This window comes from Aphelocoma coerulescens, chromosome 1A, assembly GCF_041296385.1.
Source record: "Aphelocoma coerulescens isolate FSJ_1873_10779 chromosome 1A, UR_Acoe_1.0, whole genome shotgun sequence".
Classification (NCBI taxonomy): domain Eukaryota; kingdom Metazoa; phylum Chordata; class Aves; order Passeriformes; family Corvidae; genus Aphelocoma; species Aphelocoma coerulescens.
In genome coordinates, this window is record NC_091014.1 from 78,870,060 (window position 1) to 78,884,817 (window position 14,758).

Sequence of the window (14,758 nt, forward strand, 5' to 3'; positions counted from 1 at the left end):
TGGAAGCCAGAAATCTGCAGGGGAGGGCAACACCAACACCAGTTTTCACTTGGAAATCTGAAGGAGTCTACTGACCTTCAGTTCTTAAGGCAATAACTGAAAGGAAAAAATACCACTCTTCTGCTCCGAAGGCAACACTTCCACTATGACAAGTTCCTTCGTATCTTAGGACTCACCTATTTTCTCCTCTTTGGCTGATTGTATCAGAAATTCAAGACTACTTCTAGACCATAACAACACAAGCAGGCACATTCTTTTAGGACCCATTTTCAACTATTTCTAAGTCCTGCCCACAGAATCACATTTTAAAATCAGAAACATATTGGGTAAATAATATCACTTGTCTAAGACCATGAAGGAAGTGAGAGCCCAGAAGAAAACTCTGATACTCCCACTTTTAATGAGCTATGGTTTATCCTGAATTAAGTGCTTCAAGAATAACTTTTGCCTTTGTAGTTTCTAGACCATAGGCCAAAGGGATGTTCCAGATGTTCTTTTACATCATCTAATTTACTCAACTTCTTTTAAAGCATCCCAGGTTTGACTAAATAATTCTGTGAAGTCTTCAGAGCATTTTAGAGTACCTTTAAAAAAAACCCCTCGTTTGTAACAAGCAGACTTATGACAATCATCAGCTGTCACTCTTCTGCTGCACACATGCAGCAATGCATACAATCAGTCTTTCACATTAATGAGAAATCATGGCTTCTGGGTACTTACACTCTAAAAGGTCTGGACACTTAATTCTATGGAAATGCCAAGCAATCATTCCAACTTTAATCCTACTGCCTTTGCAAATTCCCAAAGTGTTAAAGCTACCAAAAACCAGCACAGGTACCTAATGAGATGGAAATTATCTAACAGATGTATAAGCACAATCTGAGTTGAGTAACGGTACCAGAGAATCAAACAAACCTGAAGGACAAGTGAAAATATCCAGAGGAACCAGCTTTACTGGTTTATCCATATTCACTTTATTTTGTTAAGTGTTACAGTTTCTTTTGTGATAACAGTGACAGACAAGAATGCAGAAGAAAAAGGTAGAAATCAGACTTAATTATAGCACTTTGTAAGAGAGCCAGGCAACACACTTCCAGGGACAGATCATCATCCAAACAAGAATTTCAGAGCATGTTTTGGTAGGGATCAAAGAGGTTTAATACCAAACCCAAGACTTAGAGCACCAGAGCAAACGAAGAGCAAGACACCCTAGAGTTCAATCGCACAGTGCTGATCATTAGATAAGTTTAACAGTAAAATCTCACTCTTCTATAGCAATGGTACAAAAGGTAAAAAAAGGTTTACATTTAGTACAAGAATTTCTCATCTGAATGCAGTCCAAAAATGTCAGATCACATAGCCAAAGATCCTGTTACAGAGAAAAGTGCAGTAAAACCTGCTCTAGTAAATGCAACATACTTCTCTTGTCTACTACAACAGCTTATCCTTCTCACATAGACTAACAGTTTCTATACTATCACTCTCAAATCTGTTAATAGACACGCTGTTTAATAATGTCCTTACTATGGAAAAGCCTGTCCGAAGTCAATTCATAATTGCAGAAAAAGATTCCAGAAACATTTTTCCCACTTTTCACTAAGTTATGTTCAATGGACTTCAAGCAAAGTGTATTCTCTTGAGGTCTGTAGTTTCTTGATGTCAGTTTGAAGATTTCTAGAAAGTTTCAGAGTTTGCACGTGACTGCTGCTTGCACAGGTGACAAGCAAGTTCTGGTTCACTTCAGAAAGTGTCACCAATGTTGTTGATTTGAGTGTGCAAACTAAAACATAAGTTAAATCTGAATGGAGCCACCTTTTACTCTGTAAAAAGTGGCCATCTCCTCCCTCACCCCCATCTGACCAATGCCCATCCCGTCCCCCAGCAGGGATCAGCAGCTCCCAGCTGGCTCTCCCCAGTTCATACACTGGGCTTGATGTTGCATGCTATGGAATATCCCCTTGGCCAGTTCAGGTCAGCTGCCCTGGCCACGCTCCCTCCCAGCTTCTGGTGCCTCTCCTCACTGGCAGAGCTGGGATGCTGAAAAGTGCTTGTCTCAGGGTAAGCACCACTGAGCAACAACTAAAACATCAGTGTGTTATCAATGCTGTTCTCATCCTAAATTCAAATCACAGAACTGTACCAGCTGCCAGGGAGAAAATCAGCTATCCCAGTCAAAACCAGGACAACTAGTAATGGCAATAAAACTCTCCTAAACCCCAGAAAGGGCACAAGTTTTCTGTATCAGGGTTTCTTTTCAGACAGAGCCATTACTCAGTTACCCAGGAGCCTAATTGACCATGCACATACCTATGTAGTATTAAGCTCTGCAGTTAATGAACTCCCAGGTCTCAAAGGTCAACTGTTTGTCATGCCAAGTCACCACCACCATGTCACCAGTGCCCTAAACCCACCTTCGCAGGAATTTTCAAAGTACGATGCAGTCTGTATCTGTTCTAATATTCTTGCTTCCCCCTCAGCTGCTGACAGACACTCCCCCACTCTCTTCTTGATCTCTGCCCTGACAGAACTCTGTGCCTTGGTAGGAACACAGGCAAGATAGCTCAGAAAAACCAAATGTCTTGATTAACACTGAGTCATGGCATATTATGTGACACGGTATTTATACCCTAGTTTCTTCCTAAAACTCAAGTTACAAACATATGCTGCTGCATTTACAATACCACTGTTATCCCCCATATTAAACTGAAGTCACAAAGTCTAGACATGACTCTGAGTTCTTACTCTTGTTTATCTTGATCTCATCAGATGAATGATTAATAGTGCTTAACATGACATTCAAGTCATTTTATGTTCCTTGGGGCAGTGTGCCAGATTCAGTAACTCGAGATCATTCAGCATAATGGCCAAGATACGTTCAAGGCTGTAATATAAAAATGTTATTTTTCTAATCACAGCTCTATAACATCCTTTTCAGCTGGCCAGATTGCTTTTTTCAGCAGCAACTCCTCTGTGCCCATTCTGTCAACTGACCTTTTATCAACCAGCCTTTTGTAAGGGGGAAGCAGCAATAAGTGCTGCCACACCATCTCTTCTAAAAGCCTGTTGCACATTTTTCAGAATTTCATCAACTTATGTTCTTTGTGTTGTAAGAAATTAACTGGAAACGAACAGCACCATAAAACTTTCCTCGACCTCCCCTAAGTTCTGCACATACCAAGTTATTTTAAAATAACAGCTTTGTCCTTTAGAATTCACATTTTCCCTGACAAGCTTGTAAACACAGCCACACCACAGTTTCCAAAAGGCCAACTACATCCATCCTCTAAGCAGGGTGTGCAAAGCTGCGTTTGCTGTCACTGGACCAAAACAAGTCTTTCATTAGCACATAAAACCCTTTAGGCCTGTTGGTCAAAATGTCAAGTACTTGGAGGTTCCTGGAGTTTAATGTTTTTCCTTTGTAGGTCACCTTCTTATAAAAGATACAGTCCATTTAATATAGCACTTGAAAACAGCTTTACACAACTGGTCATGGGTGACTGCTTGCTGGCACCATTAAAAACAAGCACCAACATTCAAAACGCATTTAGCAAATAGTCCTAGGACAAAGTCACATTTTGGTTTCAACAGCCTTGCTAGAACACTGATTAGAACTAGCGCCCTTCTTAAGTATCTTCAGATGGAAAGGGTCTGTTGAACCTCTGAGCAGCAGCAGCTACTGATTTTCTGTCAATGCCCAGTATTTGAGGGGGCCCAAGGCCCCAATGCCCACATGTGCTCATCAGTACAGTTTGGGGGAGAGCCTGTACAAATTGTTTCTACTGCAGAAGAGTCTCATGTGCCTTTTTCTGCTCCTCTACCATTGTCAATCCTGACAGGAGAAAAAGAAAACAAGCATGCTGGGCTTATGGAAAAAGAAGTGCTCTGTTACAAAAATAAACAAAGAGAGATTGAAAGTGTACTCCTGAACTTAACATAACAGCAGAGTCAATCAATCTGAAACATTTGGAGGAAGATGCAAGTTAACCCACCAGCACAACACTATTTTTTTCTCTTCTATCACTGTGAAAGGTCGACGCACCCCCCCGCTGCTGCCCAAATCAGGCAGATATGATCTCCAGGAGAACAAAGGCAAAACCCGTGGAATCCAACCCTTGTCCAGGGAAACTGTTGTGCCAGTGAATTATAAACAGAGCTACTCCCTCCCTTTCCTAGTTTCAACACGCAGCACAGCAAGCAATGGTTACAAAACCTGCTGGCAGGCAGCAAACTCTGAGCACCACCACTTCCCCTCCCTCCCAAAGCACGGAAACACTCCACAGTAATGGGACACAGTTGAATCCAGCTGCAACTCAACAGCCTTCACCTAGGACAAATTCCTTGGTAATTCGGTGAGAGTTTTCTGGGAGACAGAGCAGGCACAGAGACATGGACATTTCCTACACGTTACCAGCCTTCTGGGCACTGCCTGAGAATGCCTGACTGGGTCACCAGTTTGCCTTTTCTGCAGCCTTTCAAGCTCTCCCAGTCTGTTCATAACCCAGGCACATCAACTGCCAGCAAGGGAGGCATCAGCATCTGACCAACTCAGGCCTGTGGAGCCTGGAAACCATCTCCATAAACGTGTCACACTGTCCTCATACTGTCTAAGTGGGAATACTTGGAGATATTCTGCTCTGTGTAACCAAAAATGCTTTACTGTACCAAAAAAAAAAAATCTACTCTACTCAAGCACTTCAGTGACTAGGAGTCTGAGTAAAATTCACATTACTTCCAGTTCTTAGAACAGCAAGTGAAGGAGAAATGCAGATGTTAAGATCTTTTGATCTGAAGCAAAATGTCAACTCACATGCTTTCAAAGAAATAACATTTCTTCCCAAGAGTTGCAAAAATGGAGGAAAGGAAGAGGTAATAAATAAATCTACAGAACAATAACATTTGAACACAATAAGCTTTAAAACAAAAGGAAATGTGCTCTGGTGGGACCTCAAACTTGATTTTGCCAGGCCTCTTCCATTCACACTCTACGAATAAAACCTGCAATGCAATGGAGGAAGAAGGCAAATACAGAAGCAAATGCCAACTTTGCAATCATAACCCCAAAGAACCAATAGAAAAACGCCAGACTGAAAAGAAAGCTAAATGGTTTAAACTTGCAAGTAGACCTACAAAGGATGAAATTTCACACAATCAGAATTAACAATTATTAGCTCCAGAAAGACTATTCCTAAGACTCAAATGTCTCCCTTTGACCTTCAAGACTTCACCTCAGTCTTTTTCACTCAGCTGGCATGCACCAGAAAGCCAAGCTGATTATTCCATTTATTTACATGCACCCTTCTGCAATACCAAAAAGTATGTCTGTGGTCTGCCTCCATAGATAACACGTAAACACTTCTGTAACAGAGAAGGCTTTGAGTAAGTCCTAGGATTCAAATTAAAAGCCTTGAGTCATTTGCTCACCCTCAATTACTCTAGAAATTCTCTTTTGTACCTGAAATTCTGTTACATCCTTCTGCCTTCCTCTTTCAAGTCACTTTGGTATTTATGTTCTAGAAAGACTCCTGTAGGTACATGGATATATCATGAAATTTGTCAGAGGTCAATTAAGTTCTCCTTTGAAAGCCCATACTCCCTTGAGAAGCAATCCGGAGGAGTATTCACCCAAATTTCTTCTGCCCATTCAGATGACTTGAGGGCTACACAAACCTCCTCCCAGAACCTTACTGTAGGTTACCAAACACTTCAAAGCAACAGGTCTCCACTTTAAGGGCACATTTTGGTGCCACACAGGACAACTGCACAGCGCAGCTCAACTGCACGGAAGATGAAAGCAATCGGCATCCAAGCACAGAAAACCCGAGGACTGAAACAAAGGGAAAGAAAACAGTTCTTTTGTTTACCTCCTGCCACGGACAGGTTTAAGTACAAAAGGAAAGAGTCAAGCACAGGGTTTCAGGGCTGCATAAAGATCCCATTCATCACATTGTAAGAAGTCACATGCATTTGATTGTGTCAGCTTAACAAAGTCACAGTAGGAGAGATTTCTTTAGGAACTATCACTGATGGAATTGCAAAGGCAGTTAAGACACACAAACTCTGGGACAGGAGAAAGGATGCTGTTCCAAAGGCAAGGCAATCCAGGATGCTACAGGAGGGAAGCACCTGCTGAAAAATGCCTTATCAGCACATAGTGTAAACCAGAAAAAGGAAAAAAGGTTTAAACTGCTGAAGGAATGAGAAGAAATATGCAGCTTGCTTGATCCCTTTCTCATCATCAAATGCTTACCATACAGACAAATGGTTACTATTTCTCCAAACCACAGAAGGCTCACCACTCACCTGCCACTACACTAAGTTCATGTTTAAAGATAGCAAGATGTGTATCTAGTCCTTGGAACTGGTACTTGGAAGAGGGGATAATCTGTGGACATATTTGCACTCTAGGAGAGAACAGAGTTATGGAATAAAACACATACTGAGAGGTTTGGGTATAAATAGGATATTGATGTTGTATGATTTGTATCTTCTCATAGGAATCACTATATAATTGGCAGATTAACAGCACTGGCAGAAGGATGCAGCTGTGTCATTATTATTTTGAATAAGCATGTTCAATATGGCTAGTAATTCTTTGCTACATGTATCTGAATGCCACAATTTACAGGAAGTAAGATCTTTAATTTTTAGCTCACAGCTATGCAACCTCCCAGGTAGGTTACTGGTGCCAGGGTCAAAAGCCTCAGAAAAAAAACTTTTAGGAGTAAATCTTATTTCTTAATATTATCTCAATTTTCTTTCCCAAGAAAATGCTTTACTAGTTATGAGGACCAATATTTTGGCCCATCAAAATGAGGAGTACACAGTATACAATGCAAGCTGTGAGGAAGATGGAAAGTAATTCTGAACAACATAATGACACGCTTCCATGCTTTCCTTCTTAGAAAAGACTATTAAAATAATTCATCAAAATCAACTACTACCTCTTAAGAGCTCAGACTGCTTACTTCTACAAGTGGAGCAGGAAGTGGATATACAAGTAGGGAAAGGAATCTTGTACAGGAGAGTTTGGAGAAGATTTTATATAAGTAAAGAGCTGCAATGATGTAAGCAGGGTAATAGGAGGCAGTGGGAAAATAAACAATGCAATATTATCACAGGATAAAAAGATACATATTTTTACACTAATACCTCAAGTCTTAGGCCCAGTACATTTTAGAATACATATTTATTATGATAACAGCTTTTCCTAAGTAGAAGCATTTAATAGCATATTAAATGATGATGGGTGTTCTACCATCAAGACACTACACAGCCCTCATCCACTTCCCTCCTCCAACAAGGAATTGTTACCATCAGCTCCTCCATCGTGGCTGCATTTAGCACTAAACACTAATGCAGTGAGCACTACTTGAGACCTTTTATAAGGCTATGTTTAGCTTGAGTGCCTGAGTACTATTGCCATCTAGCCAAGAACAATATCCTTCTATTACTGTTATCTAAACATGAACCTCTTCCAGACCAGAGGAAAATCAGGCTTTTGAACTTATAAGTCATGCTAATGAACTAATAAGTCTCTCTGCTGAGACAGTTGCACAGAGCCAGAATGCACAGCAGAGCAGAAGAGTGAATCCTAGCTGACATTCGAGCAACAGCTGTGCTGAGGCTTACACAAGGCAGAGGAAGATGTATAGCATAATGTTTTTTCCAGATTATTTGGAACACTGCAAAATATCACATAATAAAGGCCATTTGGCAAGCCAATATTGGTACTTTTAACAGCAAAGTGTTTTGGGATGATCCATTAGAAGCATCAATTATTCAGCCTTTTAAGACAAAAAACAATTTAAAGACATCATACTAACAAACCCAAGAAATCACAGAGGACAGGAATAAAAAGGTAAAAAACAATTCAAAAAGGCAGGAGGCCATCTATGGCAGAGAAAGTGATACAGATTAAGCTAGAACAGCAAGGCCCAAATGGCAAAAACAAATTTCTGTGACAGCACTTTAGAAGACCAGGAAAGAGAAATCAAACACGAGAAAGCCAAACATTTGCAGTGAGCCAAAACAAAAAAACCCACAAACTTTTGTTGTATGGATGAAAGCAAAAAACCAAAAAGACAACATGTGCTAAGAATGTCTGAAAGAGGGAATGAAAGTACTTCAATCATTTAATTTCCAAAATGTTAGAATTAAACACTGATTCATCCAGATAATTTCTGTGTAGCTAAGCAAACGTACAGAAAGAATTAAAGCACATAACCAATTATGGACTTTTACCTTGGTTATTCCATCCACAGGCAACAGGTAACTCTCATTATTCAACCAGGAAAGTCAGAGGCAAGAATGAAAACAGCCTTCAAAACAGATGATCCCAAACACACCAACAGATAGACATGTAACTTCAAAATATCTGCTAGCACAACTCAACTTTTCTTTTTCTAACCAGTCTTGGCCAAGACCTTCCACCCTAAACACGTTTCACAACCTTCTACAAAGCAGAAGATGACTCTGGGTATTTCCCTCATCATGGGACTGAGAATGCCTTAGAGAAGTCCCAGCAGTACAGCTGCGAGCGCCTTGGCTTGGCTTACTAGACATGAACAGCAACCCTGACTTCTCATTACAAGAATGCACAGAACTAAATTCTGTCAGGGCTCCAACTCATCAAGCTGAGAAGGCAAATACCAGCTCTTGTGTCAGCTGATCCATGACAGGGGGCCACGCACACACCCAGAATTTGTGGCAAGTGCAATTACAGCCACAGCCCAACATACATTAAGTAGCACCAGCATGTTTCTGCTGCTGGCTAAAATCACACAGTTGCTGTGACTGAGCTGATACAGTAAACTCATTAATCCATGATAAACTGGATAGTGAGCCTAAGACAAATGCCTCTTCCACTTAACTATGCTGATATCCACCTGAATATATCCTGGGAGAAGCATTAATTACATTTCTGGAACTGTCTAACCAGAAGGTACTTCTGTCCAGTGCTTAGACACTGTCTTTGTAGAACACCTGATTAAGCTGCAGATGCCTTTCTGCACTTCCTGGCTGCTAAAACTTCCAAAGGTTCATGCACCAAAAATTTATAAACACTGCCATTGGTTCAGAAAATGTGTGAGCCACCAGCTGCTAAAGGCTGGGAGAGTGCCCGAGGCAAGCAACACAAGGTGCTTCCCCATCCTTTTGCTCTTCCTTGTGAGTCTGTTACTGGCTGTTGTCTGAGACAGGATATCGTGCATTGTTTAGTCTAATTCCAGCAGGAATGCTTGCAAACAGATCTTTCTGTCCTAATCATCAGAAAGATATCAATTAGCCAAGGTTCTGATTATATGCAACCGGAGTCAATACTTCTCCTTTCACTTATAATTAATTGAAAATTAAATAACAAAAATACTTTTGTATGAGCAGCATCTCAGCAGAGAACAAACCAATACAAGTCCCATTTCTTTGAGGACAAAATAAAAACAGAAAAGCTGGTAAAACTAGTTATGCCCAGTCTTGTCACCCAAGTTCCCATACATTCAACTGCATACTTCTGGAATCTTCCTGGTATTATTACAGTTATTTAGCAGGCATTAAAAGGTTGTAGGCTCACGGTCCACATTTCTGAAAGCTATTTAAAATGCTGAAGCACTTATGTCAAAACTCATTTTTCCTATCAAGCCTAACATGGAATCATATGACTTACATTTTCCTGATCAGAAGACAGTGGTGGCTCCACTAGAAGAAGGCTCTCCTGAGAGCTGTCCTCTTCCAAGGTTGCCTGTGTTGTTGCAGTGTCAGACATGTGTCCTTTTCTGAGCCGTAGACCTGGCTCTGGAGAACCAGCATTATCGAGTTCCGTTAGCTCATTCATGAGATGCTGGAAGCCTTCTCAAATATTCTCTTTCTTCTTGGTTCAGTTTGGCTGATTATGTCTTGGCTCTGAAACACAAATGGTTTGTGTAACTCAACTGAAGTTGAAAAGAAGAGTGCAAAAGTTGGCTGGAAGAAGAGCTTGCTTACGAGCTACCAAACAGCTACAACTGCTTCTACATGTGCCCGAACTCCCACCAGATCATTTACACAGATTTCCATGCTGCTGGATAATGAATTCTCATCCTGAGACCACTACTAGTTTCATACCCTAACACAAGTGAAACACAACTCTGAAGGATGATAGAAAAGTGAGCTTCATAAAACAGTAAATCTACAAAAGCACAGCAATTTTTAATGAATTATTTCTACAAAGTTGCAAGCACCAGGCTGTAAATACTATTTAGAAATAATCTACTTATACTCCACAATTATTGTATTTTTTGCAGATATGAAGCTCATACCCAAGCTCAGTTATCCAGTCTAGGTTTCACCAAAACTAGGACATTAAGTACTGGTAATAGCAATCAAGCAAAGCTCAAGCAGAGCTCAAGCAGCAACTGATTTTAAACAGACTGCAAGGAGGGCAGTAGCACACAGAGCAGTTATGCTTCCCTTGCTTGAATTAACACGGTCACAATCACTGCCAGGAACAGGTTTGTACCTTTATTTGTGCAAGGAATTAGAGCACACAAATTTAAACACTGTTCATTCCATCAGAGCCATCAGAAACAGGTAAATCCCCCAGAAAATGACAACCATGATTTCTACTCAGAAAAGTAATTGTATTTTACATTTACAACACTGCAAAAAGGATTCAGGGTAAATTTAACTCAAAATGCTAAAGATTTGATCAAATTTACAGAAATTTGTTGACAACTGTTAATCTGAGCCCTCATCCAAGAGTATTATTGGTCACATTTGTTTTGTACATCACTGTGTGGTGTCACTTCAGCAGCCAGTTAAGAGATACCTGTTTGACACTGGTAGCCTTGGGAGGCACAATCTCCAGAGAACAATCTGAGTGCCACAAAGCATCAGAATGTATTATGAGAATGAAGCCACAGCTGAGGCTTCAGAATCACTCTGAATGACAATCTATCCATTTTGTACTAATCACTTGGAGTCATTCTTATTACTGTAGCACCTAAGTACTCAGATGTACTAACACATAACATTAAGACAACCCATCTAACAAGTTTTAACTTGCCAGTATGCATAATTAAATTGGAATTTTAGTGGCCAATAAATGATGCTGAAATTTGTCATAATGTAGGAGGGAAAATTAAAAATATAAGATGGGGAATTGATATTGGCAGTTTTGTAATAAAATGTCACCTCCAAAAAGCCAATAAATAATGTATTCTGTCCTTACAGGAACTCATTTCATTTACATATGATCACTACAAGGTAATTCTCAGCTCTGACAAATGGGCTATAGGTAATTTTGCTGCAGCAGTTTGTAATATTATATCCCCTCAGCTGCCTGGCAATCCTCAGAGGAGAGAGCTGCTAATGAGCAGGTAACAGACTCTGCAGAACTAAATGATACCAAGTTGTCCGATTTCAGTATGGCACACTGCTTTAATCACCCAAGATGGTAAGGTGACAATCTGACAGTAGAGCAGATGGCATCCCCACCTTCCTGCTACCTTCACTACAGGGTCAGCAACCTCCATCTGAGAAGCAACATCTAAAACAGCCACAGCTGTTTACTTGGTAAACACAAGGGCCACAGGAGAATTAAGATGAGGTTTAGCAACATTACACAGGAAGCTCAGTGAAGAAGTTGAGCAAGTAGATTTTAAGAGCAGGAACAAATATTTAGAAAGCCAGAGAACTGAAATCTTGACTGTTTTTGTCGTATTTCAAGCAGCCAATTCACAATTCTATTTTTATGCAAGAAACATGAAGGCATAATCACACTGCCATTTGGCAAAACTGATGTAAGAAAGAAAAGAGTATGCAACAACAACTACAGCTTGAAACTAAGCTAATGGGCACCTTAATCTAAAAGGCAACCTGTAAGAGACTCATTTCAGTACAGTACTATGCTGGTTTTGGCTGGGATAGAGCTAATTTTCTTCCCAAGTAACCATTACATGTGATGGAGCCTGGCTTTCCTGGGGATGGCTGAACACCTGCCTGCCCATGGGAAGTGGTGAATGAATTCCTCGGTTTGCTTTGCTTGTATCCACAACTTTTGCTTTACTTATTGAACTGTCTTTATCTGAACCCACAGGTTCTCTCTTTTACTCTTAGGATTCTCTCCCCCATCCCAGCGGGGCAGAGTGAGCAAGCAGCTGTGTAGGGCTTAGCTGCCCGCTGGGGTTAGACCACAACAAGTACACTGAACCAATTTGAAACCGTAGCTAAAACCAGAAAAATGCAAGTAAGCAGAGCAGCTGTTTATAAACAACAGTTACACACAGGCACACCCCCCTACCTGCTATTCCACACATTTCAAACAGGTAGTCAGTACTAACAGCCCTAGTTCCTTCCACAGATTGGGCAATTTCATGAGACGTTTAACCAGCAAGCTTTACTGGTTCTTCTTTCTGCCAGATTTAAGCAATAGCATTGCCCCTGTGTGCTGCATTACCACTATATTGCCTAATGGCCTGTCCTTACATCACCTCTGTGACATTGTGGGAGCAATGCTCTGGGATGAAGTACAGCCACACAACAGGCTGAACCACATTTGGCCGAGATGCTTGCGAAAGGCTCTGCTAATACAAGAAGATACAGGAATGCCAAGAGACTTTTACATCAGGCCTTGAGGATTTACTGCACGAGCACTCGCTGCCAAGCATTCACTAAGGTTAAAAATAAAAGATGCATTTCACCTCCAGCGAGTCAGATTTGCCTTCAGCAGTAGAGCTGATCTTCAGAGCTCTGCAGAAATAGAGGTTGTTGTTTCTTGAAAATACAGTGGGATTGTTCAGTGAACTAAGATGTTTCCATGTCATTCATGCAGGATCCTCTTAGTGCTAAATATGCTTGCCCTAAATGAGCATGCAAAGGTAAGCAAGATAAAAGCTAATCCAAAAGCATCTCTACTGGGTCTTAGTTCTTTTTAAAAATGTAATACAACAGCAAGAAATAGATGACTGAATGCAACAGGAAGGTGCCAACACAGAAGTGCTAATAGCCTGAAATATCTGTTCACAGGTCAAAGACAGCAGTGAAGACTATGAACAGGAAAGGCATAGGTGGTCTTTAAGCTCTATCTTAACGTTTCTATGACTCACAGCTCAGTGAACAATGACCTCTTCTTAAGAAATTAGGAAGTCTAAGTATGGGCAGTAGCATCTAACCAGAAGATGATGGTTGAAACACTGTGAAGAGACTAAGACTGCACAGTTCACAAAAACAAACTAGAAAAAAGAAATCTATAGAACACCTGAGGTCTTGGAAAATATTGCTTTGTGTTTCATTGAGATGATAAATCTCATAAATAAAGTCCTTCAACATTTTTTGTTGCATGCAAATTAAAGGTGTCATTAAAATTAGCTTCCATTTAAAGAGGAAGTTGCCATTATGACTTAAAATCTACTTAATGATTGCATACATAATATCAGCATGTAGATGAATCAGTGAGTTCCTGCTGTGCTTAAAATAAGCTGAGAAAAGCATCTACAGAGTTTGGTCTGTTGGGTTTTTTAATACAGAAAACTTCTAGATGCTCCGTCAGCTTTTAGAAAGGACTTAGCAGTTTAAGAGAAGCAGAGTTCTAAACACAGCCTATGAACACAAAACGAGGCACTCCTTCAGCCAGCTCTGTGTGCTGCTGCCTTGCCACACACCCCTAGAGCAGCCTCAGCTGCTCCCTCCAGCCCGGTTCAGCAGCGGCCAGCCAACCCCACAGAGGACAGTCAGTGCCAGTCCGCGGCTCAGCCCTGCCATCTTTCCAAACAGAACGAGCAGGCAGTATTATTTCAGCATTCACTGCCACTGTGCAACGGCACAGGAGTCAACACCCACAACTGCGGCGTATTTAGGACGCTGCTTCACTCCTTGACATGGAAAGACTAGTTACACAAACTTAAGCACCACAGGATAATGCTATTATTCTCTATATGACACTCCCTAGGATAAGCACCACAGCCCTTCTAACCTCCCAGAATTCACCTGGCACAAGGACTGATTTACTGCCTAAGCTAAACCATGACACATGGCAGTAAAACAAAGAAAACACATTAACGGTAGTGTTTGTAATTAAATTTAAAAGATCTGTCACTCCCTTTTTAGGACAAAACACAGCCTGGATGGTCAGACTACCTCCCCCTACCCCTAAGCAAAGCAATCTCTCCAGTACTCCACTCTAGTCAGTATGTTCTTTCCTGTAAGCAGCACAAGAATGATCCTCAGAAGGTATTTAATTCTGCCTGTAGGAAAATGAAAATTGCTTCTCCCTACACTCCCCTCTCAGCTGCCTTTCTGGCAGGGACTTTCCTGTGCAGGTAGGCTATGGCATCCACTGTATGCTGTTTCCTTGATAATCCTCTTCCAAAGCATCCATTAAAGCAGCACAAACAATGTATAGACAGTGGATAATTCTTCCTAAGATTAGCTCATTCCCCCTAACAGAACTTACCAAAAGAACAAAAGACCATCGTGAAAATTTCAGGCTACACATTTCTCAGAATATTCATTAATGCTTAATGTTTAATGAAGGGCTTGAGTGCCCAAAAATTTTTGTACGAGATGCTGTATCAGTCTACAAACTTTGCCTTGCCTGTGTCCACGTGCCATGGCAGCTACAAGCGTGCCAGTGGAACAGCAAAGCTGATTGAACAGTGAGACTTTACCAAATCCCCAGTGGTTTAGGCAAGGCCTCGGGAATAGAATAGGCACAATTCCATTCCCAGAACTGTCAGCACAGGCACAAATGGCAGAGCACTTCCATTACAACCCATGGACAGACTGACTG

General features: G+C 40.9%; 1 protein-coding gene across 4 annotated transcripts in view; it reads right to left on the reverse strand.

Annotated features, from left to right (window-relative positions):
• ADIPOR2 (adiponectin receptor 2) overlaps nt 1–14,758 on the reverse strand; it is a 45,059-nt gene that overhangs the window by 12,583 nt on the left and 17,718 nt on the right. For all 4 annotated transcript variants that reach the window (XM_069003662.1, XM_069003663.1, XM_069003665.1 and 1 more), the window contains exon 2: nt 9,659–9,894. In XM_069003662.1, the coding sequence (XP_068859763.1) occupies nt 9,659–9,826 (168 nt within the window). In that variant the 5' untranslated portion in view covers nt 9,827–9,894. The remainder of the gene's footprint in view (nt 1–9,658; nt 9,895–14,758) is intronic.